The sequence below is a fragment of the Amphiura filiformis genome, chromosome 2, assembly GCF_039555335.1.
Source record: "Amphiura filiformis chromosome 2, Afil_fr2py, whole genome shotgun sequence".
Classification (NCBI taxonomy): Eukaryota; Metazoa; Echinodermata; class Ophiuroidea; order Amphilepidida; family Amphiuridae; genus Amphiura; species Amphiura filiformis.
Window position 1 is genome coordinate 41,131,693 of NC_092629.1, and position 27,892 is coordinate 41,159,584.

The 27,892-nt window shown below is 35.9% G+C and overlaps 1 protein-coding gene and 1 long non-coding RNA gene across 2 annotated transcripts; both read left to right on the plus strand.

Annotated features, from left to right (window-relative positions):
* The first annotated feature begins 2,606 nt into the window (after nt 1–2,606).
* On the plus strand, nt 2,607–18,026 carry LOC140140792 (leucine-rich repeat-containing protein 3-like). Its single transcript, XM_072162549.1, has 4 exons — nt 2,607–2,938; nt 16,487–16,546; nt 17,638–17,706; nt 17,951–18,026. The coding sequence occupies exons 1-4, from the start codon at nt 2,709–2,711 to the stop codon at nt 18,024–18,026; spliced, it is 435 nt and encodes a 144-aa protein (XP_072018650.1). The 5' UTR covers nt 2,607–2,708.
* Nucleotides 18,027–19,476: 1,450 nt separating this feature from the next.
* Nucleotides 19,477–27,613, plus strand: LOC140136028 (uncharacterized). The gene is made up of 4 exons (XR_011856599.1): nt 19,477–19,548; nt 23,981–24,055; nt 26,165–26,230; nt 27,536–27,613. It is a non-coding gene; the product is annotated as an uncharacterized lncRNA (long non-coding RNA).
* The last annotated feature ends 279 nt before the right edge of the window (nt 27,614–27,892 follow it).

Below are 27,892 nucleotides of genomic sequence, written 5' to 3' on the forward strand. Positions count from 1 at the left end.
TTTATTTTAAATTTCCTAAATAGTAAATATGTACTGTGTCACAGTAGTACTAGTAGCAAGTTATGCCTATAGTAGCTAGTACTAGAGCTAAAGAGAGTTCAAACTTACCACTTTTAGTTACTAAGGTCAAATAGGGCGAGCTAGGGGCAGAGGTTAATGGCATTGGCAGAATTCTTGCACTGCTAGTATTAAAGGTGCACTGGTATATTTAGAGTATCAATAATTATTAAACACATTCTATTGTTTTGAAAACCACATAAATAGGAGTGAATCAGGTGTTTAAAACATAATGCCTTCTCTGTGTTCAATGTATTACAAATTATTTACATAAAAAAAGACTAGTATAACTATAAATCTAAAAATACAACAATTAAGTGGCAAAATCAATCACATTCGCTTTCTAGCCATGAAGATCTGTGTTAAAAAGGTTGTGTTCTTCATCTATTATTTAGTTTTATTACTTTTATTTTAGGTATAGCTCAGTATACTAGCACTAATGACATATTAGGTCTATGTTTATAAAATAAAATAGCTTACAATACAATTTTTGAAATGTTATGTCAATTTGAAGTTGAACATAATGCATAAAATGGTAAACTATGAGTTTCTTATTTGCAAATGTGCATGTCTTGCACGATAATATTTATAAACAGTAGGCCTAAAATAATCGCAGGTCGATATACTTCCCTGAGTAAAGGTCTGTAATTGTGGGCCTGATGCTTTTTCATTAGCGTTCCATCAATTGCACAATACATCTTTTTTGATTTTGTTTGTTTATTTGTTTCTTGGGCAATAAACAATATTAAAATTAAAATAAAACAAATGAAGTTACTAATTCCCATCTTGAAAGTGAAACATATTTGTAAACAAATGTTTTAAAATGTTACATATCTTTGGGTTTTCAGGAATTCCTATGTAAAAAGTGATTTTCATGGATGCCATCTTTGGGTATTTGGGATTTCCCAGAGTAATCGCAGCAAATTGTGGTAAATTCCCATGGAAAAAGGAAACTGATCTTGATTTTGTCATCTTTGGTCTTTGGAAATCCCACTATTATATATGAGAGCCTTGGGAAATCCCACATGGTTTTGTGAATTCACCCATGGGAAATCCCACATTAAAAATTGTTTTTAACCATGTCATCTTTGGGGGGAGTGTGGATAATATCTGGAATAGCCCATTCTTGGCTCAAATGTTCTTTGGAAAGTTAAAATATAACATAATCATTTGCACAACCTAAAGAATTAAAGTTGAAAAACTTCCAAATGCAGAAATCAAAGTTTTCTCGAACAAACTTTTATTCATCTTCAGTGAAAGCATGAATAACATAACACCGTCGGATTATAAAATAGATAATGTGGACTAGATTTAATGAGATACACAAACTTTAGAAAGCGGTGAGCGAGGATGAAAAAAGCGCCCGTGATCAAACTTGGAATGAACTGCATTTATGCGAGCATTATATAATCGTTAATTGCTTCGCAACCAGTCAACCGAATCAAATCAGATTATTGTACGCGATGCACAATAAAATAGGCTATGCGTTATAGTTTAAATTTTTTGATTCTGATGTTTACTTCTCGACTTACGTTCAATTTTATTTACTCGGTAATTTTTTCTGGGACACCCTGTATGACTTGTATCGGGATTTTCCCGATGTCTTTTTACACGATATCAAATGAACTTCTCTAAGGGACGCACCATTAGATATTATCGGGAGGGGGGGCTAGGGAGTTTCTGGGAAAAACAAAATTTTGCCCACTAGTGAGAGAGAAAAAAACTTTGCCCACTAGTGAAACGAAAAATAAATTTGACTTACTGGTGCGTAAAAAAATTCCCTGCCCAACTCTGCATAAGGTATACATTAACATTGAACAAAAGACAACTTCGCTACTTTGGCGGCGAAAAAAAATGCCGCCAAAGGCAACAACAAAAAATCGCCGCCGAAGGCGACAAAAAAAATCTGCATGATTCTAACTCCCTAGCCCCCCGATAATATCTAACGGTGCGTCCCTAATAGTTCCACATTATTTCAATAAATTAAAATAAAAAGTAAAGGTAAAGTAGTCGAACATGCATTCTTTTTACACGACGGAGTGCTCATCTCTCTTTTCCTGGCGATTAGGCCAGATTCCACCGTATATGTTGCTGTGGGGGATCGCCACACCTTCTCCACAGCGAGTCTGTTACCTTCCCAGCATTTAAGAATATCAGTACCCATTTATACACCTGGGTGGAGAGGAGTAATCGGGATAAAGTGTCTTGCTCAAGGGCACAACCCGATGGCGTCGACGGCGCTCGAGCCCGCAACCTTCCGATTATGAGCCGGAGTCCGTTCCGCTCAGCCACCGTGCTTCCGCTCGGCCACACGTGATTATATCGACATATTTCAGGCTCATTAACTTCATTCAACACATTTCATAAATCACCATTTGACTTCCAGTGTGTTGGACGTTGATGTTTTTTCAGTAATAGTGAGAAAATGATTTTTGTTTTGCTTTACTTGGTTTTTATTGGGTGAAGGTTTACCAGCAGCCCCCCGGAAATCTAATGGTGCATCCCTAAAAATGAAAAAGTCCCGTGTCGATTTCAATATCAAAACAGTGCGGATTTTTATATTCCATCAAGTTGATAAATTATTAGTTTGAAAAAATAATACAAAACGCTGTGTCACCAACTAAAGGCCAAGGATCAACCCGGAGATCATCATGGTTACAAACGCGAATGTAGAGTTTTTACTGCAAATACTTTTGATTTTAAGTGGTATGGCAGCTAAAGAATTGACAATGAAAGCTTATGGTCGTACTGACCATGCTAACAGTAATACAACGTGTCACATTTGCAACTGCAGTTCGTTTGATCAATATGAATACGTCAATTGTTCCTACCGTCAACTCAAAGAGCTACCGAACGACATCCCTTCAAATGCTGTAGAACTGTAAGTACAGGCAGAATGGTGGTGCCCCCCCCCCCTCCATCATCATCTTCCCTCCCCCCCGTGCCACTTTTTGTCGTAGTTTAGAACCAAATTTGTTGATTTGCCCTTCCCCTGAAATTCACTTCCCCACATGCCCCCCCCCCCCCGTAAAATAAATCTTGGTGCCGCACGTGAGTAGGGGAGAGCTGGGCGTGTTCTGCCTGGGGCAGGTACGCCCACCACGTGATTCTCATCACTACGGCCATCGGAGAATTTATTGTTGACAAAATTAGATGACAAAGGTCATCATAAACTTCTCAAATTAGCTACGCTCCATGTTTTCCCCGGGGGGACTTATCCCAAACTGGAGGGCGAACTTGCCCTATCGGCGTATTATGCAATTAGCATATCTATCGAAAATTTTAACATAAATTTTAATGAAAATGTAATAATTATGTTGAATATTATACACGTAGGTTTAAACTTTTAATAACACTTTGTTTGACATTGGCCGCCCGATTAATTAGCATTGATTATTTTACATGTTCTGTGGACAACACTCCGATACCGAACGCCATTCATTTGGTCTATTCCAGTGAAAGCCGATCTACATATAAAATAATAAGCAATATAATTCAGTGTAACTTTAAAATGGCAAAAATCAAACATTCTGTTCATCACAAAATTATGTTTTCCCATTTGGATAATACATGTTTTACTCTTATCACGCGAAGAAGGAATAAAAGTCTGCTCCCGCAGAGTATTATGAATTAAAAGTAGGTTACCTCTATTTACTCTTACTGAATTAAAAGTAGGTATTGCTCTTTCTTTCAGGATCTATGCTCTATTGCACATAAGTCTATGCATGTAGTTTCCCACGATGTACGGTATTTATGGTTTGAAAACAAACTGCTCGGTTCACAAAACAGTGGCGATTATGTAGTGTATGACGGTACCACTTGGGGGGCAAAGCTGCACTTTAACCATAAGTAATTAACACCATGGGCTACACAAAAATGCCAGATAGCAATTGAACCGGCGTAGCTTTTGGCGGGAAAATGTCATCAAACTTTGCACAGGGTCAAATTGTATTCTAATGTATTCCTCTAGTCACAAGGATTCAGAAAAGGTATAGTTTGACCTATCTAGGACGTGCCGTTCTTGAGTTATAACCGAAAAGGTCAAAGGTCACATTTTTGGCTCTATGGGAGTCAAAAACATCACAGTGCTCCGATTTTGCCAAATTAGGTGACAAAAATGTTCGTTTTGATAAATCAATTCAAATAAGGATAGGGTTGCACCATCTTGGATGTTTCGTTACCTAAACAACAGCAAACTAGGTCAACGTCAATAGGCCTAAATGGTACTTAAAATTAGTTTTAACCTCGAGGAATTAACCAATGTATGACTAAACGCCCTAGCAAATACAAAAATATCATAACACGTTTTAAACATGCTATACTTTGGGGTTTGGTTTTTTTTAGATAAAAACGTTTTAATAGCATTTTGTACACCATGAAGCAATTTTTTTTTTTTTTTCACTTTTAATGTTTACTTTATACAGAGTTGGGTGGGTGATTTTTTTTTTATTTTTCCCTCACCAATATGGCGGCCGCTGTCCATATATAGAGGTCAGTGACGCAGACGCAAGCTTTGTGGACCAAACATAGTCACTAGTCGTGCATGTTTTTTGAGATTTTGAGAGACTGTCAAACACTATACAACTCCAAATACAGCTACAATGCCAGTAATAAGAGGTTACACTCACTACAAAGTAATTACATCTCTATTTTCTACCATAAGGCTGCGTTCACATAGAAGTATACTATTCGGGTATACGGTGCACGTTTTACAGGTGCACGCGTATATAGTTAAATCGAGCAAGGCAATTTCATAGTACCGGGTCACATAAGGCTACGATCGCATAGAAGTATACTATTCGGGTATACGATGCACGTTTTGAAGGTGCACGCGTATAGATTAAATCGAGCAAGGTAATTTCATAGTACCGGGTCACATAAGAGCTATTCGAAAAGGCCGTATACCTGCGTATAGTATAGTATAGTGGGAATCGCGCATGTTCGATTTTTAGTGCAGCGTATACCGTCCAAATTTTAAAAACCTAAACCATATGTGGGCAAATTCATTTTTTTAATTGATGCACTATCTAATTCTGCACATTATGACACCTCATTGAATGCAATGTGACCTCAAGAAGTAAAGTTACAAGCATTTGATAAGACGAAGAAAATGGGTAAACTGACATACTCGATATTCGCTATACGAAATACGCTCATTCGATCAGGCTGAGTTCACATAGTATACTCCTATATGAACTCAGCCTGAACGAATGAGCGTATTTCGTATAGCGAATACCGTATACCGTATACTTCTATGTGATCGCAGCCTAACCGACGTAGAGAAAAGAAGTACTGTAGGATTATAGATATCAATAAGCGTAAGCGTAAGCTTAAAACGCATTGAAAACGCCCAAATCTAGTCATAGCTATTAAGCCTTGTCGGAGCGGTGTATGCGCTAATGTGTTTGTGCTCAAATATTAAGAAAAGTTAACCATTCATTCATAGGCAAATAAACTGTATCGTTCAAGCAAAATAAGCAAAATAAGCAAAACTGGAAAGATATGAACTGAAGACTTCGATTCACCATAAATAACCTGTATCGTTTACACATTGACCATTGACATTGATCTACAAATAATCGATTACAAAACCTGGGGTTTTTGTGTCTTCGCTTCGTTATCCGGTCTTGCAGTTCTGTATGTATTCCATAAATTGAGTTGTTAAAAATCCATCTAAACACAACAAAAAAGGAAATAGACACAGCTGTGGTCTAAGACCACGAACACACAGCCATGCTGTTACTCCTTAATGACCTTTGACCCCAAAATCTATGAACACCCCATAGACATGGCTAATATCAATGCATGCGTCCACGTGACGTGACTCTGCTATGTTATTTGTGCCGGAAGAGGCATTTTGAAGTTTCGGACCTTTTTTTTTTTTTTTTTTTTTTTTTTGTTTCTGTGTTTTTATTTTTATAAGATATCACACAAAAAATAATTACAAAGCAATCATAAAAAAAATCACAAAAGATCACCAAAAACAAACAAAAAATTGCACAAATTTAACACTAGTGATACAATCCAGCAACAAATGTTGAAAAATCATAGCATACCTCATAGCATGGATCATGCAGCCATCAAAACTTAATGAAATAGATACAGCAAAAATTACAAATCAAACCTCCATTTACGGAAATGGGCAGAAAGCTTGTCTTTTCCCTTGGCAATAAAGTATTCTGTTTACCTATTAAATTTAACATGGGCCCTAAATCCAATAAAAGTTGGCTTTTTATTTTGAAATTTACAAATATAAATATAATATTTTAAAATCAGGAATAAATGAGTAAGGAATTTATCACCTGGGACACCAAACATTTTATTAAATTTTGAACAGGAAAAATCAATATCATGTTTGTTAACAATTACAGAAATAAGCTCATTCCAAATTGGTTTGACAACTTCACAGTCACAAAACACATGAACAGTTGTCTCAGACATCTTATCACAAAAGGAACAATTTGGGGAATCCTTTCTTTTGATCTTAAAAAGAAAGTCATTGAAGGCGATAGCCTTGTGAAATATCTTGAAATAAAATGAACGGAGACGAGTGTCAATAGAACATTTAAAATTATTAAGGTGAATTATTTCCCAATCCTCGCAAGAATCACAACTTGCTTCAAGATCATCCACCAACTCACTCCAATCACTCATACGTTTTTCAGGAATACACTTTTCATTCATAACAGAATAAGTGTACTTGGGAACTTTTGTATTTCTGAAAAGATCTTCAACAATACGATCAAAAACAATAGTATGAGTAATTTCAGCGGTTGGATTATCGAACCATGAACTGGGAATATTTTTCATTAGAAAATTATATTTTTGTCTACCTCGGCGCGAAATATCAAAATCAAGGACTAATTCTTCAAAAAGCTTAAAATCAGGGAGAGGAGGATTAATTAAGTCACTAACAAACAAAATACCATTGTCCCACCATTCTTTGTAAAAAAAGTACTGTTTTGATTTTGATCTAATATTTTATTATACCATAAGGACTGACAAGCTCCAAGGTCTGAAAAACTAACATCAAACAATAACTTAACAGCACTTTCTCTATAATAATACCAGGTTCTAAGTGAATCGGCTAATTGAGAACTCTTTAAATGTTTCAACACTCTTTCAGGAGCATAAGAATGCCACAGGATATCACCACACAAATCATCCATTTTTATTAACTCAATTGATTTCCACAAAGACTTATAGTCATTGTCAAGCAAATGTTTAACCCAAGTCATTTTCTGTGCAATGGCAAAATTATAAGGATCAATCATACAAAGACCACATAATGAATAATCATTGCACAAGCATTTTCTTTTGACTCTATCATTACCCCCATTCCAAATGAATTTGAAAAACAATTTCTCAAGTTGTTTAAAAAATGATTTAGGAATTTTGATAGACAAAACTGAAAATAAAAATAAAAGTTGAGGCAGGAGAAGGGACTTAATAACACAGATTTTTCCAATCATAGAAAGGTTTCTAGAACGCCAACAATTTAAAGTACCCTCAATTTGTTTAAGCTTAACCTTAAAATTAAGATCAAACATAGAATCAATATTCAAGGAAAAGTGGATGCCTAATGTTTTAAATTGGTTTGTTTTCCAAGAAAGACCTTTATCTGACAATGGGAAGTGTAACGACCCTTTTTGCACCAATCCAGAGAGCTTCTGATTTGGATAAATTAATCTTGCAACCGGAACAATTTGAAAATTTGTTCACATTCTCAAACAAATTCACGAAAGAATCAGGGGAACCATCCACAAAACATGTTGAATCATCAGCAAATTGAGAGATTTTTAATTCCTTCTGTGCAATGGAAATGCCCATAATACTTGAAACCTGCCGAATCGAAATGGCCATTGTTTCAATCACCAAAAGAAATAAATATGGAGAAATCGGGCAACCCTGAAATATCCCATTGTTCATATCAATGGGTTGTGAAAGGAATCCGTTGTTTATCACATAACTTTTCCTATCAGTGTAGAGTGTTTTTACCCTAGAAATAAAAGTATCCCCAAAATTAAAATGCTTTAAGACCTGAAATAAAAATTGATGATTGACCGAATCAAAAGCTTTCTCAATATCTAACAAAAGAATTGCACCTGGGATTTCATTATATTCAGTGTATTCAATAACATCCAAAATCAATCTAATATTACTACCAATATTTCTTCCTTTAAGAAACCCAGATTGATCTGGATCAATCAGATTCGATAAAAATCTTTTTAAACGGTTAGCCAAAGTTTTTGCAATAAGTTTGTAGTCAACTGTCAATAAAGAAATAGGCCTATAATTCTTTATACATAATGGGTCCTTATCCTTTTTAGGAAGTAAAGAAATAATACCATTCCTTTGAGACAGTGACATAAGACCATTATCCATTGAATAATTATAAGAATTCATTAACATATCAGAAATATCAGACCAAAACACAATGTAAAACTCAGTTGGTAAACCATCATACCCAGGAGTTTTGTTTTGATTCATAGACACAAGAGTATTATACATTTCAGCTTTAGTAAATGGCTGATCAAGGAATTGCTTACTTTCCTCACTAAGTTTAGGAATATCAATATTATCTAAAAACTCATTACCATTACCATTGTTCTGGCCGGAGTAAAGTGCCTGGAGAAAGGAATGAATTTCATTCATAACATTACAAGAAATGATGGAATTATCATCAAGCTTAAGCCTATGAATATTTTTTCTATCAGAAGACCTTTTCTCTAAATTACAAAAGTACTTAGAACTTTTCTCACCGTGCTCCATCCACCGAGTACGCGAACGAATCATCAAACCTTTAGTTTCAATATCTAAAATTTTATTAAGCTCAGCCTCAAGCTCATCCAGTGGATTGGTTGATGAATTGTTCGATGAACCATCATTCAACTGAATTTTAACTTTGTCAATTTCATCCATCAATCTCGCTTTTTTAGCTTTCCTTTCCTTCTTTTTCCTAGCACCATACTCCATACAAACACCAGTAAGAACACATTTCAATGAATCCCACAAGATATTAGGGTTGCACTCAGTATTTTGATGAATATCTTTAAAGTCATTGATTTTTGATTTGATTAGATTTATAAAATCAGAATCATTGCGTAAAAAATGGCAGTTAAGTTTCCAAAACCCAGGGCCTTTAATAGGCTGACCATCATTAAATTGTAATGTAACAATTGAATGATCTGATTGAATACCAGGAATAATTTTTGAGTTAAAACAATTAGTCACTAAATTGTCTGAGACAAGAATGAAATCAAGTCTAGATAAAACTTTGGGGGACCGTTGGTGTCTAGTGTATTGTCTCAAATTTGGATGAAAACTTCTCCAAACGTCACACAAATTAAATTCTTCCATCAAAAGAGAAATAATATCACTGGAGTTAACATTTGAGTGACGAGGTCTACCACCTTGATAATCCAGTGGACCCAGAACTGCATTAAAGTCACCACCAATGATTAAGGAAGAATAATTAAATTGGTCCATTTTGGCAAAAACATCCAAAAAAAATTCAGGATCATCATTGTTAGGGGCATATAAATTAACCAAAAGAACAGGTAAACCATTTATTTCAATTGAAATAATCAAAAATCGCCAATTTGGATCCCTGTATTGTGAATGAAAAACCACAGACACAGAATTACGAATTAATATAGCAACCCCCCTACTGTTAGAAGAAAAACTTGAAAAATAGGCATGTTCCCCCACTGGTTCTTCCACAAATTTTCATCACTGAGTGAAGAATGCGTTTCCTGCAAAAACATAATATCCAAATCGATCGAGCGTAAATAATGAAAAAGTTTACGTCTTTTTACATGGTCCTGCATTCCTCTACAATTAAAAGTACACATTTTAAGGGGCATCAGAGAAAGTTAAGAAGTACACTCTCAAAAAACATTTAAAAAACATCCTAAAAAGGTACATAAAAATACACCCATCAAAGGTCAGAATACAATAGGCTGCATGATCATACTTAAATACATACATAAAAAGAATACACCACATATCATAATCATTATTGAAGTAATTGGAAGGATTTAGTTTGATATTTTTGTGCAAAAAAGAAAATTGGATGGAAAATTGAAATTGATTGGGACGATTTGAAAACAGAACAACAATTGGAAAAAAAAAAGACAACCAGAAAGAAAAAAAGACATTGGAAAAAAGGCAAATTGGGACGCGCAAGCACACCAAAAAGGCCCTAACTTCAAATCACAAATTTCCAGTTAGGGCTCCTGTGCAAAAATGCAAAAGGAAAGCGGATGCGCATGAATCTCAAAATCCAGCGACCAAATTTTAAATTTAACCCTCAAAAGGGAATTTATAAATCACAAAGCAAAAATCACATAACAAAAAAAACATCAACCATATAAGTGAAATCGAACACAGATTGGCCACCCAACATGAGCCTCCAGCATGTAGCAGCAAAATCAGAATGCACCCACCACTGGGGAACAACCAAAAACAAAATACAAAGAATGCAGAACCACATGATCTGGAGACCCATATTGTATAAGTAACAAAATATCCATAATCTCAAGAAATCTCAAGAACAAGAATTAAAAAGTTATAAAAAAAAAATTGTAACAAAGTGTTCATGGATCAAATACATATGGTCGAATCCAACCAAAAAGTGTCCACGGGCCAAAAATAAAAGTCCGAAATAAAAATGTCTCCACAATTTTTTCCTTTTGCCCATTGATTGATGACATATTGGCCTTATAGGAACCAAAAGTGCCATTACTAATCTTGAAAAATAAATCCAGGACGTGTGATAGTAAATGTGACATCAAAACCCAATGTTACCTACGAATACCACTAGGATGCTTTCACTATCGCAATACTAATCAACCTAAAACAAATGGAATATTCCCATTAACGCTTTTTTCGTGTAATGTAGATCACAGGGTGTTAGGAAAATGCTAGCTCAACCAGAAAATATTTGTTTTTATTTTTATAACGCGATCAATATGATCTTAGTCAATTTATGCTAGTTTATTTTTGAAAATGAAGTTTAGGTCAGTTTCTGTATTTTATTTATCAAATGAGTATGAATCAATTTACACATTGTATAAGAACGAGTAGGATATATGTTTTCAAGAATATTAGGAATTATACGCATACACCTAACGCTTTATACAATGAAAAGGTGAAGAAACCCGGGTATTCGTAGGTAACATGAGCGATTTAACAATATCTATATTGAGTTTAGAGGTTTAAATGTTGCTATTATGGTAATGAATTAATAAAATGGTAGTTTTAGATCTCTTTCAGATGGTACGTCCAAATGAATAAATGCTATTACCTTAGATCAAAAATTTTTTGATGCTTTTAGCAAGATTTTGACCACTTCATTTTGATATACAAGTAGTTAATCAGCAATTTTACATAACAAATAATTGTTGAATGAATCCGTATATGGGTAATAATAGTGTCCTGGGGTACCGCTTACAGTTTTTGACAATTAATTTCCATTGGTAGGGACACTTCATTACAAATGTCATGTATTATGCTGTATTCGTAAGTAACATTTCAGTATTTGTAGGTAAGAATTAGACTTTTGGTGGATATCGCAATCAAAACTTCATTTTATAAAGCACTTTGAATGTATTATTTTCTTTATGTGCGTTTATTGATACTTTAGACCCTATCACGTATTAATAATGTCGTTTCACAGCGGTTGAAAGAGGATTGAAGTAAGAAACAAAGGCACTAAAGTGACTTTAATTTGCTTAATTGCACACAAATCGCTTAAAACCGTTATTGCAGACTTGTGAAGTCCATCTTGGAGTCAGTTACGTCTTGTGGCCTTTCGTTTGAGGGCAACTACAATTAGCTTTATACCAGGGTCCATCACTGTGTTGTCTAGATCATGAGACAATGAGAACAGTAGTTTTTTCCATGGTATTCGTAGGTAACCTTAGCGAAAACGTCAAAAGTTACCTTCGAATAAATCAATTTGGACACAAATTACTCAGAAACCAGAAGGTCGGTAAACATTTAAAATGAAGCACACATGACAGTTGACAAATCCAAGTATTTATCCCTTCTAATCTTCTTTGAATCTGATTTTTCTTTTAAATGAGCAGACCGTCGTCTATTTCAGTACATATTTTTCAACAATTAAGCCGTATTCACTTTTGCATGGTGGGCATGTATGTGAATTCGCAACTTTCATTGACATATGATTTGATAGCAAACATAGAGGCCTTCGTTATGTACCAATATGGGCATTGGCATGAATGGCGTTGTTTCACAATACTGTCATGATGTAAAATTGTATTCGTAGGTAACATTCGGTTACCGAAATTTACCTACGAATACTTGCTTTTATTGTTGACATCTCAGAAATATTTAAACGCAGGCTATTGAAACTTGGTAGAAATAAAGAGTGTATTACCCTGCACCTATTGCTTAACTATTGTTTACTATTCTCTCACTTTGTGGAAATGACACAGCTTTTAACATGTATTCGGAGGTAATGCATATTTTTTACCAAACCTACCTTTGTGCCATTTAGAATTTCTGGCAGCTAAACACAATAATAAAGATGTCCGAATGCAATGCATTTCAGTATTGGACATATCAAAGCTTGTATCAATTGCGCATTTATTAGTGATTTCCATTTTTAAAGATATATCTAGTGCTATGAAAAATTGTATTCGTAGGTAATGTAAAAAATACCACTCAAAAAATTATCACAAAAAATTCATAATTATGTACAAATATGTGAAAAATTGAACAGGCAATCTTTGAATACACACCTTTCAGGAAATCAATTTAGAGTCAATGCAATGACTTCTTTTCATAACTGATTTAGATGTTTTTAAAAATACTTTAAGAAATATTTTGAAAAAATGGGTAAAAATAGCATGTTTTGGGGTCTCTGTGTCTAAGTTTTTCACAGAAGGGGGTCTTATTATATATGGCGCGAAGCGTATGATCAAGGCGAATAAACACAATACAAAAACGAATGCCAATTGATTAATACTTTTAAGTTATGGCCCTGAACATGCCGTGTACACTTTTGGTTGGATTCGACCATATACATAATCATGAATATCTAAAGTTCAAAAAAATATTGAACTAAAAGAGTCAATGAGGTCAACTTCAGTTCAGAGAAGAACACAGTGGTTGCTTAAGGACCCACTGAAAGTCATTACAATTGACTAAAAGCGAGGTTCAAACAGAATTCAAACAGCTAGCCAGAAGTGTTCATTTATTGACAAAAAGCGAAGTTCAAACATACAAGAATTCTAACAGCGAGTCAGGATTGTTCATTTATTTCCGACCGGTGAATAACGCCTGCAAGTCAGCATCAACTACGGTGCCATTTCCATCTCGGTACTTCAACTTTGCCGGGTAGGTAAAAAATGGTTTCTTACCCTCTTCTTTCAACTTCTTAAAAAACCCCATCTTGGCTTTGCGTTGTTGAAGAACCCGCTTGGACAAATCGTCTGAAACAAACGCTCGTCTTCCTTTATACTCAGCAGCTTTGAACTTTGACAGACATGCTTTGCGAACTTGCTCTCTTGCGTTAAAGGTAGAAAATCCAATATGGATCATTCTTGGCTTTGACTGATCCCGAGGAGGTTTATGAGTAGGAGTACGATGGCAGCGGGTAATACTATCAAAGATGTTAGCATCAAGACCAGCAAAATCAAGTATGTCTTTTACAGTTTTGTTAACATCTTCCTGGCCTTGGGTTGTTTCAGAGATGCCATACAGAACCAGATTATTTCTTCTGGAGCGATTCTCCAAATCGTCAATCTTCTCTAACAAAATGTCTTTCTCCTCCCTCAACTTACGGACATCCGACTTAACTTCATTCAGATCGAAATCAACTTGTTTAAATTTCTCTTCATGCTCTCTCATCGACGTAGTCAGAGCCTCTATTTTGACAGCCAATAAAGTTTCTAAACGTTCATCTAAGCGTCTCTCATATTCAACAAACCATTGGGGAGGTCCTTCAAATAACAATGAACCGCTGTCTGTTGTATCCATGCTTCCCATATAAGCCATATTCGTCAAAGACTTCCTAGCGTTAGCGTTATTTTCCTTGCCACTGGGCGCAGCCATTTTGGCTTTGTTTTGACGACCTCTGACCTCATCCTCATCAGTAAGCTTAGCCTTCTTGGGGTCTGGAGATTTCCCTGGACTATTCTGTGGACGATTATGCTTTTGAGGGTTCATATTTACACTGTAAATGATCCTGAGAGAAAGTAGAATACACTGAAATTCAAAAAAACTCAGTCAGCTTAATCACATCGCCGAATTTTGAGAGTCAATTAGCACGGCAAAAACACCACAACCATCTCCGGAAAAAACGAAGAGCGCCCCCGTTTCGGACCATTTTTCGTTTCGGACCGGAAGTGACCCCTTAATGACCTTTGACCCCAGATATGTTAACATTCAATAAACGCTGGCTAAAGTAGATGTGTGCAGGCCCATACGCAGGATATCATTGGGGGTGCTGATTTTAAAAAAGTGGACTTTTCCAAGGGGTAGGGGCGATTTTGTGAAAAGTGGACTTTCTTCCCAAAATTTGGACCTTTTTTGTCCAAAAGAGCGTTAAAAACCGGATTTGTTTGTTCGATACGCTCACAAATTCTGAAATTTAGGGAATTTGTGTATACTTTTCCAAATTTGGGAGTGCGTCGCACCCCCGCACCACCCCCCCCCTGCGTACGGGCCTGGATGCATGGGTATAAGTGGCGTCATTCTGCTATGTTATTTGCACCAGGAAAAGCATTTTTATTGTATTTCATCTCGGACCGGAAGTGACTTTTAATAACCTTTGACCCCAAAGTAAATACATATCGTCACTGTGCTATATTTTTCCTGGCTAATAAAATTTGTTGAAGATATTTGGTTTTACGCCGGAAGTAATCCCTTAATGACCTTTGACCCCAAATAAAAAGTACCATATATACACTAGGCAACAATTCATGTGTGAACATACCATCACTGTGCTATGCTTTTCTTAGCTAATAAAAAAATCGAAGGTTTTTGGTTTTACACCGGAAGTGACCCCTTAATGACCTTTTTAACCCCAATTTTAAGTTTTAATTTGCAACTTTTTAAAATGCACCAAATGTCAAATACTGATATCAATATATGTCAATTTAGAGCTTTTGGTAGTCTTATGTGGTATCTAATTGGAGCTAACACTGGAGATTCTGCATACGATCATATCAATCCAATTTTTATCACATGATCACTTATAATGGCTCATTGGAGTGAGGTCTTTCTTTTTGTGTTAAGTTTTGCTAAAAATGTTCTTTCTGCGAATATAGTTCTTACTTAAAGCAATATTGTAAATTTACTGTGGAGGCCGCCTTCAATTTTTCTTCACGAAAATCAAAGCAATAAGTGTTGTATTTATTACATTTGAGATTTACGTTTGAATTTTATAATAAATCTACAGACCCGAGATTTAATTCATTCGATAGAAAAATATTAGTCGAGCTAGCGTAGGGTTGACATTTCTCGTTAGGCGAGGCGCGTGAATCTATACGATGTTCATAACACAATGAGTCGATTGATCTCAAGCTCTACGAAGCTCTAAGCGCTAGAATGAAATATCGGTTTTCTGTCAATTTTGTCATTAGTTTGGCTCGAATGTGAAACCTACCATTTTGTGGTCGAAAAATACAAATCATGTCATCAAAGCACGTGTCTTTATAAACTGCCCACCGGCTGCTGAGCGTAGCTTTTATTATAACATAAGCTTTTACTTTACTCCGCGCTCGGTGAGCAATTGGTTAAAAACCAATCATTGGCTAAAAACCAATCGCTAATTATAACCCAGTGATGTAATTAATTCAGCTATGAGTTTTGTTTCAAAATCGCCCAGGTCGAGTATTTCAATGTCTGTGTAGAATAGTAAACTCAGGGACAATAAGATCACATTCCTCCGTTGCATATTGAGATTAATTGATTTTATTTCAAAGTATAATGAAAATAGATACATGTGGTGATACGATGGTGTAGATTCTTTTGATATGATTATATTCTCAAATCTTGAAATATATGCCGTGATATTTGGTCTAGGTTAACATCTGTTGAATATATGTGTTGAAAGAATATGGTAATCTTTTGTCAGTGGATTGAACTTCCAGTTAGTGTATTGAAAACAAAAACTGACAAAAAAATTGAACTTTCTTGAGTTGAAAACGTTAACGAGGATAATGAGCATGCGCAGATCGTAAAAATTAGTCATTTCAGATGATGAATGGTAACGCTCCATTCGTACTGGGAAAGAAGCGTATATTTTAATCGTACATGGTGGTGTTCACTGCCTCGAATAAAATCGCCATGTGTGTCTGTTGAAGAACTAATAGATTCGCCCTACTATCACGGCAATTTTTGACACGGAGATATTAGGATATTATTACAATATTATAATGAATTATACTTTTCACAGGCATTTTGAGTACAACATGATTCAGACAAAAGTTCAGCTACCATCAGCAGTATTACGATTGTGAGTATGTACATTTATTATAAAGCATCCAGTATGTTACATTTATAAGGCCATCTTAATTTAATAGTTCGTCTAGTCACAGCCCCTCGCGCATTAGTAAAATCGCCCGCTTTTTGCGAATTATTAAGTTTTTTCCGCTGTTTTATTTTTATTCCAAATCCACCACAAAAAAATCTCAGCAACACAGTAGTGATTTTAAAGTAAAATATCCGAACGTGAGTTTTTTGTGTGGTGGATTATATGGATTATGGAAAAATATAAAACAGCGGAAAAACTGAAATTTACTCAATCCAGCGGGTTTAACGCGCAAAAAGCGGGCGATTTTACTAATTCGCGCGGGGGCTTTGAGACGAACTACAGTATTAAAATATAACGTCCGTAGAGCTATATGATAAGGGGTTCATGCCGTAAGAAAGGTTATTTTAAGGTTGGTCTGAACCTTGGAATTATGGAAACTTTCGGGCCTCATAACTCCTAAATTGTTGGTCTAAAGTATACATATTTAGAATAGCAAAGACTTGATAAGTTCTTCGGCCAAAATTTTTTTTTTTTATTAATTTTTAAAAACTAGATAAAAATATCTAGGAGCCGTTTTTTAATTTTTTTGAATTTTGACCAACTTCACCAAAAATATTTGAAATTTGGGCGAAAATCGGGCTTTTTTATGATTTTTTTTTTTTTTTTTCAGCATTTTTTGACCATTTTTGGTGCAAATTTCTCGAAGTTGTACGAAATTCAAAAAAATGAAAAAACGGGTCCTAGATATTTTTATCTAGTTTTTGAAAATTAATAAAAAAAAAGTTTGGCCTAAGATTTTTTTTTACGTTGCACGAAAAAAAAAAAAAAGTGGGCCAAAAAACCGTTTTTTGGGATTTTGGGCCAAAAATGAGCATTTTGGCCCAAATTTGACCTCACAGATGAACTTATCAAGTCTTTGCCATTCTAAATATGTATACTTTTATATACTTTAGACCAACAATTTAGCAGTTATGAGGCCCGAAAGTTTCCATAATTCCTGGGTTCAGACCAAGCCCTTTCTCATTATTGTTCACACCACATTAATTATATTTATGTATTTGAATATTCCTCAGACACGGTAGAAATAATCAACTGACAGATATCTTTGGTATGTTCAATGAAAGTTGCAACATTACAGTCGTGTGAGTAACACTTTCGTTCATTGACTCAGATAGTTTGGCGTTTTGGGTATGTACCCAGGTTTCGGGATGCATGTTTAGCTATTTTGGTACATCATGGCAAATTGGGTAACATGTAGGACATTTTTTCTCCTTCAACCGGGACGTCAAATACTCAATTTGTTCAATAAAAGAATCTTTTATCGCTACACGTGTTTGTAAGATTAACTTATACATTCCTCTTTTTCTGCTTTATTAATCTAAATAGAGATCTGAGGCGCAATCGGATTACTTCTCTTCCAAAAGAAACGTTTGCATGTTGTCATAAGCTGAAGCACTTGTAAGTGAATTGAGGTATTTTATTTAAATAGTGGATTAAAAAACAGAATGAACTATTATGTAATAACAACTGATTAATTTAAAACCCAGACATCCAACCTTAATTCCAAGCCCTAAGATCTAGCAAAGAGCAACAACTCAGGGGGATGCCCTCCCTGAGCCCCCCAAACCAAGCCGAGAATGACCCAAGGCGCTTGAGGCCCATAACACTGCTGTGCATACCGAACAAGCTTCTTGAAAACTAATGCACGCATCAGTCCCATTAGTTACCTCATGAGCAAGCTGGCTTCCGTCAAGGCCGATGGGCCGATCAACCGCAGACCATTGACTCGACTCACACAGGACATCAAAGACTGTTTTGAAGCAAATGAGAAAGTTGTGCTGACCGTGCTGACTCTACACTGCATTCGACACATTATGGTATCGAGGCCTGACACTCAATCTGTTGCAAATCCAGCCTGCTGAATGGTGCATTACATTGTGGAGCTGTTATCAAATCACAGTTTCGTTCTCAATACCAGCGATGGCCACCAAAGTTGGCTCCGTCGACTAAAGAATAGTTTTCCCGAACGATCTGTCTTAGCTACACGACCTTCCAGATACAATCTCAAAGAAATATGGTTATGCAGATGACCTGCTCATCCTGAAAACACACAGAGAGTAGGAGACAATCAAAAGCTCCCTAAGGCGACGAAAAAACAGGTTTTACGGGCCCGACCGGACTCCGTGGTAGAGTCATGACACGCAGTGCGCTCATCCGTCTCCAAGTAGGAACAGGATGGAGAGCAAATGCAACAACTATCCGCACATCTGCATTGACCCGAATGTATGCCCACAACCGAGCACTCTGCTCCCGCTTGGTGCAGGAGCACTTGAGCGGCATTCGCCATCGGGCCAAAGCGTTTTTAAAATGCGTAAAAACAACTTGCTAATTATTGCATTTTCTAGGAAGTCTGATTATCTTTATAAAATAGCCGAGTGGGCGGGTTTTCGTTGAAATATTTTGTGTGTAAAAACTGAAGCATCCTATGTATAAAGGAATTTATGAATATTAACTGCAAAACATGTAGAACGATTCGTGATACCCAATTGTAGTACAGTTGGTGTTGTTTAGGACGTGGGAATTTTATTTCAAATTTATATACGTCAAAATTGGATTAGCGCGCTGGACTTAGGGATTCTGTATGTATCATAGTCGTGCCCTTTTTATAATATATATATTGAGACGGCGCCGAAGACTACAGCTTTTCCGAATTCAGCCACGAACCCTGTATCCAGAGGAAAATTTGGATGTTGTTACAATGAATTCTAAGTAATAGATCTGTCCTGAACCAATCTGTATTCTGTTGGCTGTAGTAGCCGACGATCAGACATAAATTCTGAAAGGAGCATGCCAATTAGATGAATTGTTTATAAAGTGTAGTGCCTAAATTTCCTTCATATTATTTGTTTCAGGTATCTTAGCGACAATCCACTGAAGGACTTCACCGCCGACTCGTTGATCGGATTAAACAGTCTCTATCGTCTGTACGTTCGTATAAGGCAAACAAGTTTTTTGGGTTTTTTTTTTTTATGCGATATGCGGGTTTTTGTTTTTCTTTTGTTTTTTTGCAGTCAAGGCACAATGTTTATGTACTTTGTAATATTCCAAAACAGAAACATAGTAAAAATAGATGACAGATCTTTTAATGTTACCCCCTTTCCCTACGTTCGGAGTAAAACTGCTCCTTTTTCAGAATTCTAACTCTTACAATCATGGCGAAATGTGCACAAAAAACAACAACCAAACTTCAAAAAAAGAAAGACACTTTCTTTGGATCTCGATACGATACTTTTTTGCCAAATAGTGTGTCAATACTTAAATAACATTATGTTAAAATATTTGAACCCAGCAAACACAAAACGTTTTCGACATCATTCGCAAAAGGTTATAAAAGTTTGTCAGAAAACGTTTAAATGTCGGGTTATATAAAGGGTATATTAAGAGTATAAAAACGTTTTCATATCCTTAAAAAACATTTTTTGATAATCTACTGCTCAGCAAACAAAAATGTTTTACAGAAAACGTTTAAATGTCGGGTTATATAAAGGGTATAAAAACGCTTTAATAACATTCCAACAACATTCTTGACAACTTGGTACAAAACATTCTAAACAAAATCTTATTTTATGGTTGAAAAAATATTTTGCGAAAAATGTTCCTCAAGTGCTTCATTCAATGTAGACGGAAATAATTTACATGCAAAGAAAGATTAGTATTTTAGCTAAATGGTGGTAGATCAGACTATTTCAATAGGCCTATATTTACTGATTTATGAGCGATCGTCAAAAAATCCATTAAACAGGCAGTAATTCTTGAACAAAGCAAAATTTAATTTTGTCGGATTCAATGGTAGCTTCAGAAAGGTTCATACTGCAGTTACTGTCCGTTTTCCTATACACAATACACAGTGCTCTCACCATTGACGCGTGACCTCTACAAATGATGTACGTTGGAAGAATGGGCACTTGCCTAGTTAACATCACTGTGTGAAAAATAACCAGCCAATATTTTAGCTATTCTCCAAACTTCTAGCAAATATATTTCTCTAACATGACCTAAAATTACAGCTAGGTTAGATGTTCAGAAATAGTCGCACTTTTGTAAAATATGAGTGAGGGCAAGGCATAGCTAGCCAACTCCCCGTGTTAATTGAATGGAGATTTGACCGAAAATATTGGTATCGGACCGCTCACTTCTGAAGGATGCCACAAAAAACGGTACAAGCTACATTTTAACTATTCTAAATAGGTTCTAGAAAATATAGTTTTGTAACATGTCCTAAATTTTTAGCTAATTTAGATGTTTGGAGAGGGTCGCACTTTTGTGTTTTAGGAAGGATATGTAAACGACAGATAACACCAAAAATATGAAGAAATTATTTCCAAACCGTGTTAAATCAACAATCATTATGTTGCTCATTTTGAAGAATGCTGGTTAACAAAGAGCAGGTCTTTGTCTCATTTCGTGAACAAAGGTACACATACCATTGTTTCCTTTCGTTTCCTTTATAATCGGTTACCCAACTGAAGCTATAATACCAGCTTTATTGCGATGTCGCACATTGAAAACAGACACTTGTGCACAACCAGAGAAGATCTGATTTAATCAGTTGAGCTGCTTCAATGAGTGTTATCTTGGTTTAATAGCTTTTAATGGGGTTTAAGTCCTGCAAAGGTCGAGATGAATTCTACTGTAGACATGACTGCATCATGTTCATATACCATATATTAAAATTTCAAACAATTGGGATAAATGGAACATACTAAGGAAATTCATTTTTGACATTGATGTTTTCCAAAAATCAGCCGACTTTGATGCGCGCGATTTTTAATTCACTGTTATGCTTGCATGAACAGTGTGGCAGAATTATTGCGCAGCCACTGTGACATACCTAGTTATAGTGGACGAAAAAAACCAAATTGCCATTGTTACGAGTCGTACTTGACTCAAGGCCAAAATCACCTTTTACCCGAACTCACACGAATGCACAACACAAATACACTGCTTATTTAAGGGATCTAAAATGAGCGTTTATTGCGTTTCGACAGTATTTTTTGTGGGACATGAGAGCACCTCAGACCTATCGAATTGCATTCTGAATACGAAGCATGTCTTTCTGATATCAAATAATTTTCATTTTTGAAAATCACAATATAATACAAATTTTATGACAAATTATAAAAATTTGATATTTTTCAAATTTTGATATATAACAGTCCTCGAAGTAAATTATATAAATCTAATGATATATTCTTAAAGTGTATGTAGCAGGGAGGAAAAGCCGACGGTCAATTGAAAATTTTGACCTTTCATATTGAAGATATGGATTTTTTCCCAAAAGACCTAATTTTTGTGGTGTTTTGGGAAAAAATCCATATATTCAATACGAAAGGTCAAAATTTTTAATTGATCGTCGGCTTTTCATCCCACCTACATACACTTTAAGTATAAATCATCAGATTTATAAAGTTTACTTCAAGTACTGTTAAATATCAAAAATATCAATTTTGAATGATTTGCCATAAAATGTGTATTAAATTGCGAATTTCAAAAATCAAAATTATTTGATATCAGAATGACATTCTTCGTATTCAGAATGCAATTCGATATGTCTGATGTGCTCTAATGTCCCAAAATAAATACTGTCCAAACGTTCATACCCCAGCCCTTAAGCTAACAAAATCTAAGTCTTTAATTGAAAGCACGTTATTATTGGTACAATATACGACAACAATGCACATACACAATAATCAAATATAATCACTCTTTATCTATTTTGTACTTAGCCAGCATTCTTCTTCGTGGTGATCATAAAGTTCTTGCAATGTTCTGGACGACTGATGTAATATATCCTTATTCACTTGTCCTGCGAAAATCAGCGAAGTCCTTTGTGCACTTGCATTGATAAATCCTTGCGTATAAAATCCTCATACGAAAATGGTGTTACTTTCTCCCAAGTACTAAACTCTTTGCGTCGTTCTCCAAACACATTCGTAACTCTTTGCGCAGTTCTCCAAATCACTTTACTCCTTGCGCCGTTCTCCAATATTAAACTCCTTGCGTAGTTCTCCAGATTTAACTCCTTGCGCTGCTTTCTCCAAACTTGGTGCTATTTCCACCTTTCACACAATATCTTCAGGAAGCAGGACTGCGATGCAGTTGTCCCCACTTATTTTGACAGTTGCGTTGAATCAAAACACCAGACTTCAGCAAGTCGACAGAAGAATATATTTCCTTTCTTGGAAGAAGTACGTTCTTGGACGTATTCTAGATCTTCTCCGACAACACTGGCAAATAGTAGTACTTTGACTACATAAAATATTTCTGGTTTGCAATTTCCTTTCTTTGAAGGAATTGGACTGTAAGCATATTAGCTAGCTAGCCCAGATGAACACTATCAACTGTGACAATAATAAAGGCTATTGCAGCCTGTCAGATCTGTATCCAGGTGATAATAATTGTAACAAAATTTCATAAAGTCGCCTCTACAATCCGCAGTAGACCCTGATGTCTTACTTTGGTCCATTTTTGTAGCTTTAAAATAACCATAATTTCAGCATGTCGGTGAAGACGAAATAATAGCCCTGTGGGCACACAACGGTATCCGTACTTGACGAGATCCATCTCCATATCTTCATCGCTCAGAGGCTGTTTTAAATAGCACTGTAGGAAACTCATGATCTCCATGGCCACATTCAGTAATACTTCTTGAGTATCCTGATTTTAACTGGTTAACATTAAATACCCTCTTTTTGAGAGCTGTTGCTACATCCATTCACATTACAATCATATCGATACAGGTCTGCCTAGAATTATTATTAACATTGTGTTTTATCCCCATCTGGGATTTTCCCAATGTTCTAATCATAGACATTGCCATTTCACATTACATCACTTCCTGTGGGTTTTTCCCATGATGTCATCATCTTTCTTTACAGTCTCAGGGATTTCCCCTTGACATAAATAGTCTTGATAAATGATGTCGTTATTGCATTCATCTGGGTTTTCCCCTAGATGTAATAATAAACAAACTATTGCATGATTATAAAGGTAACTTCCCCTATTTCATGATACACAATTATACAGGGTACATCACACCATGGAAAATCTAATTGTTGCGTTTTTCTCAAACACTCATTTTTTCAGAAACAAGGGCAAGGGACTGGTATATCGGTATGCTTGAGCGAACTGCATACAACCACTGCACTGTACAATAGCCTTATTGTGATGAGGCGGGAGTTTTAAAACCACGGGCAGTGAACAAAATCTGTACAATGCAAAACATTGTCTAGAATTTCCCATTTCTATATAGTTACCCTGCGTGCCCTTAAAGATATTTTTAAAATGTAAAAGAATCCCAGCAATTAGAATATTTTCTAATAATTATTAAATGCCTGCAACATCTATTATCTGTAGAGAAATGAAGCATCACAACATCCCAGTCTTGACAACCGATTTGTTTCGTGCAGTTCGTCACTCACTTCAATACCTGTAAGTCGTGTGATATCAGCTACCGTAAATAAAGGGACTAGAAATCGAATGAATAATTCATATTCGACCCCTTGATCGTGTTAATTGGGGTTGTCAAATACATGTATGTTTGCGAACTCAGGGTATTGGCCTTTTATAATAGTAATGTCGAAATTAGGGCTTGCTTTCAATAATACAAAGGAAATGCGGGACAGGTGTAATAAGGTATGAAATGCAAGTAGTATTTGAAAGCAAGAAAACATTTTGACACCACTTTTTGACCCACTATCATGGCGCCGTATTCGTCTGTGTGTTTGTATTCATGTCCTCATGTGGAAAAAACACCAATCTGCATTAATCAGATATAATATTACTTGGCTCCAGGCATGAATTATTGAGGTAAAGAAATCAATAAGTAGGTAAAGAAATCCCAATTGACTAACTGCTGGTCACATGTTGACATATCACGTGTTTAGGAAATCACATGGGCCAACATTTTAAGATTCAAGGCTGGTTTTAGTTAATTGTAATTTGTTTTCTCGATTATATATCTTCGTTATATAACATCTCTTTTAAATGCTGATAAATCGTGGTTTGCTGCACATCTATCTGTTAGAATTCAATATTGTTTGAATATAATTATACGACGATGAGGGGGTCACACAGCAGATACCGCCGCTCTAAGACTTGAGACCAAATTTGAATAACAATACGCTATTTACATAACAATGTGCCTCATACGAAGTAATGTTGCCCTCTGAAGGAGTTGTCTTCAATAATCTTCGACTACAATGAGTGGAATCCCTTTCCAGTTCTTTTTACACGGTCCCTGGTGATGTATAGTGTGTGTTTTTATAGCTTTAATGTTGTTCAATCATGTGAATAATTGTTAACTATACCACGGTCCTAATTTGATTAACTATGTAACTGGTCAGTCCTATGCCAGAGAGTTAATATTCGAATGCTCCATGCTCCATACATACACTACTAAAATAAGTTAAAGGATCAGACCTATTTCCTTTTCTTTCTTTTTTTTCTTTAATTTTTTAATTTTTTTTTTTTTTCCTTTTTTCAAAAACAGCATTAATATTGTAAATCAGATGAGTCTACATTTATTCAGTTCAGGCAAAAGTCTGAAGGCTGAAGTCTCATTATACTGAAAAAAAACATTGGTTAGAACCATGAGAACAGGAAAAAAGAATGAAATTCAGGATTGTCATATCATATATTCTACAGTGAATATTCTCAGACGGGTGGTATAGACGAATCCAAGGAGCCAAGTCATGGCCATGATTTGGTCGGACATCTTTGGGTAGCCGCTAGCACCAACCTGGTGTTTTGAGCGTCAATTGTGCAAATAAAAGCCGCCTAACACCTAGAGAAGATGCAAGGACGAGGAGGGTTAATAGAATAATAGCTAATAATATATATAATGGAGATAATCCCGCAGGTAATCCCGTCGCATCTATTCATACATAGTCCTTTTGTTCGCAAGTATACATCAATGCATAGATATCGCGTGTAGTTAATCCGATTATTATCATGATTATGTCACTTCAACTGCATTCCATCACCCGTTTTACACTTTCCGCGAAAACACAGGTAGACAAAAGAATGATTAAAGTTTACAACACAATAGGCCCTATAGTTCCCTTCGGCAAAACACACAGCTTCTACATGGTCTATTCACTGCTGAAGTGACATAATAATCGGATTAACTACGCCATATCAAACGATACAAATGGATATACTTGCGAACAAAAGGACTATGTATGAATAGATGCGACGGGTTTACCTGCGGAATTATCTCTATTGTATGTATTATTTTATTAACCTCCTCGTCCTTGCCCTTGCATCTTCTCTAGGTGTTAGGCGGCTTTTATTTGCACAATGGGGCGCTCAAAACACCAGGTTGGTGCTAGCGGCTACCCAAAGATGGCCGACCAAATCCTGACCATGACTTGGCTCGTTGGATTCGTCTATAGGCGGAAACAAATCAGATATGAGAAAGGCTAAATCAAGGATCGCGTTTGGTGGGAAATTTGTAATAATAATAAAAAATATTTGCTTTCAAAAGCAGGTCATTCTTTTGTGTCACTCCTGCGTATGTCGACTATTTCATTTTTTCAGATATATTTCAAACACGAAAGGATTCGAAATTGAACGAGGTACATTTGGCTTTTCAATGATGCTACTGTAAGTGTTTCAGGAAATACAATAATTATTTTTGGTATAAATGACATGACTTTCGTTGTTTGTTACTAAATTAATCGACATGATTGAGAACTGAATTTTATTCACAGTAAATTGGAATATTATGACTACTTTTCTATTGAAGTTAACAACTTTTATTTAATCCCATGAGAACTACATGCCTATTGGCCAAAGAGAAGTTTTCATTATCAATTGGACCAATCAGCAACATTGTTAGAATAAGTTCACCACTCAAAAAATTAGGGTGAATTATTTGCAAAGCTCCATTCTGATTGGTGATTAAAGTGAAGATATCATGTAATTGACCAATCAGAGGCAATGTTAGATCGGCAGGTAGTGCTCAGGGGGTAATGTATCTATCACAGTTATACCGATTGAAACAATTTTAAAAGTTCTACCTCATGCACAGCACAAAATCAGACTTCATCAACATGATAAAAAAAAGTTTCACAATCATATTGATGAAAGTTCCACTGAACTGTATGTGATGAAGTTACTGTACATTACATGCAATAGCACACAGTGGTTTAGCCTTCAATGGATACTGAATACAAGGCAATTTGATTTTACTGTAACTTTCATATCTTTAGTTACGTTCACTGAAACGTTCATACTTGTACGCTGCACACCGACATCGCCTGGAGTTTGATATGAGACGAAAATCTTTGGATACCGGGATAGAAAATGATGAATATCTCCCGTAAATGATTTCGTATAAAGAAACCAGATATGGTTCCTTGCACTTGAATATATATTTTGAACAGATATGATAGTCGTTAGCTTGCGTCTTGAGATAGAAGCTTGCGTCTTGAGTAAAAAACTGACAATAATTCTGATTTATATGTGCCGAATTATATAGCGCAGTGTATAGGCCAATCGTGGTGGTAGTCTCATGGTAGTCTAAAAGCATATGACCTATGGCGTACATGTACCATGCTCGACTCGGCGAGGTCAGTCACCGGCCTAATCGGGGCTATTGTCAGTAGCCTTAGTCAGATGTCCTTCGGCCCATTATGCGACTCAAAACTATTAAACAGGTCGATACAATACGGCCATGCGTGGCGGTGGATTCAACCTACTATGGCGATTTCTGCCATGAAGATATCGGGGCGATGACACTGTGCGCTGCGACATCAATATTGGTGACCATTGCAACAAATGAGGTGTCATCAACAACTGAGGTGTCATAGTGCGCAGAAATAAATTGTGCTTCGAATGCATATCCCAAATCTGGCATACGATCTACCGTTTTGGAATAATTGTTTTGCCATTGTTCCACATTTTCAGTGAATTTACGTATGCAAATCATTTACCAGGAGGTATATTTAAACAACCAAATGGTGAAGAAGTTGAGATCGGCAGTCTGTAAGTACCCAATGATTATCTACTTATCTATACTTTGTTCAACTTCAACCTATAACTTAGTGTCAAGACTTATACTATCGTGGATTGATACAGAATGGTGTGCACGCACTTAGCATTGCTTTGGCGCATCTCTTACGTTTTGCGTAGTGCGTTACTGGTGCAGCTACGCGAGCGTAACATGAGATGTTATTTCACGACGGGCATTTCAGATAATATAACTGGAGAGAATAGCAAGTTTACTTTTTTCGATTATCCAGGGTGGTATGGCATAACGTTTGC

Bases quoted from the DNA above. Each gene is read 5' to 3' on its own strand.
- LOC140140792 (XM_072162549.1), top strand. From the start codon at position 2,709: ATGGTTACAAACGCGAATGTAGAGTTTTTACTGCAAATACTTTTGATT. The intron at 2,939-16,486 runs GTAAGTACAGGC...TACTTTTCACAG, and splicing joins CCTTCAAATGCTGTAGAACT to GCATTTTGAGTACAACATGA. The intron at 17,707-17,950 runs GTGAGTAACACT...TAATCTAAATAG, and splicing joins AGTTGCAACATTACAGTCGT to AGATCTGAGGCGCAATCGGA.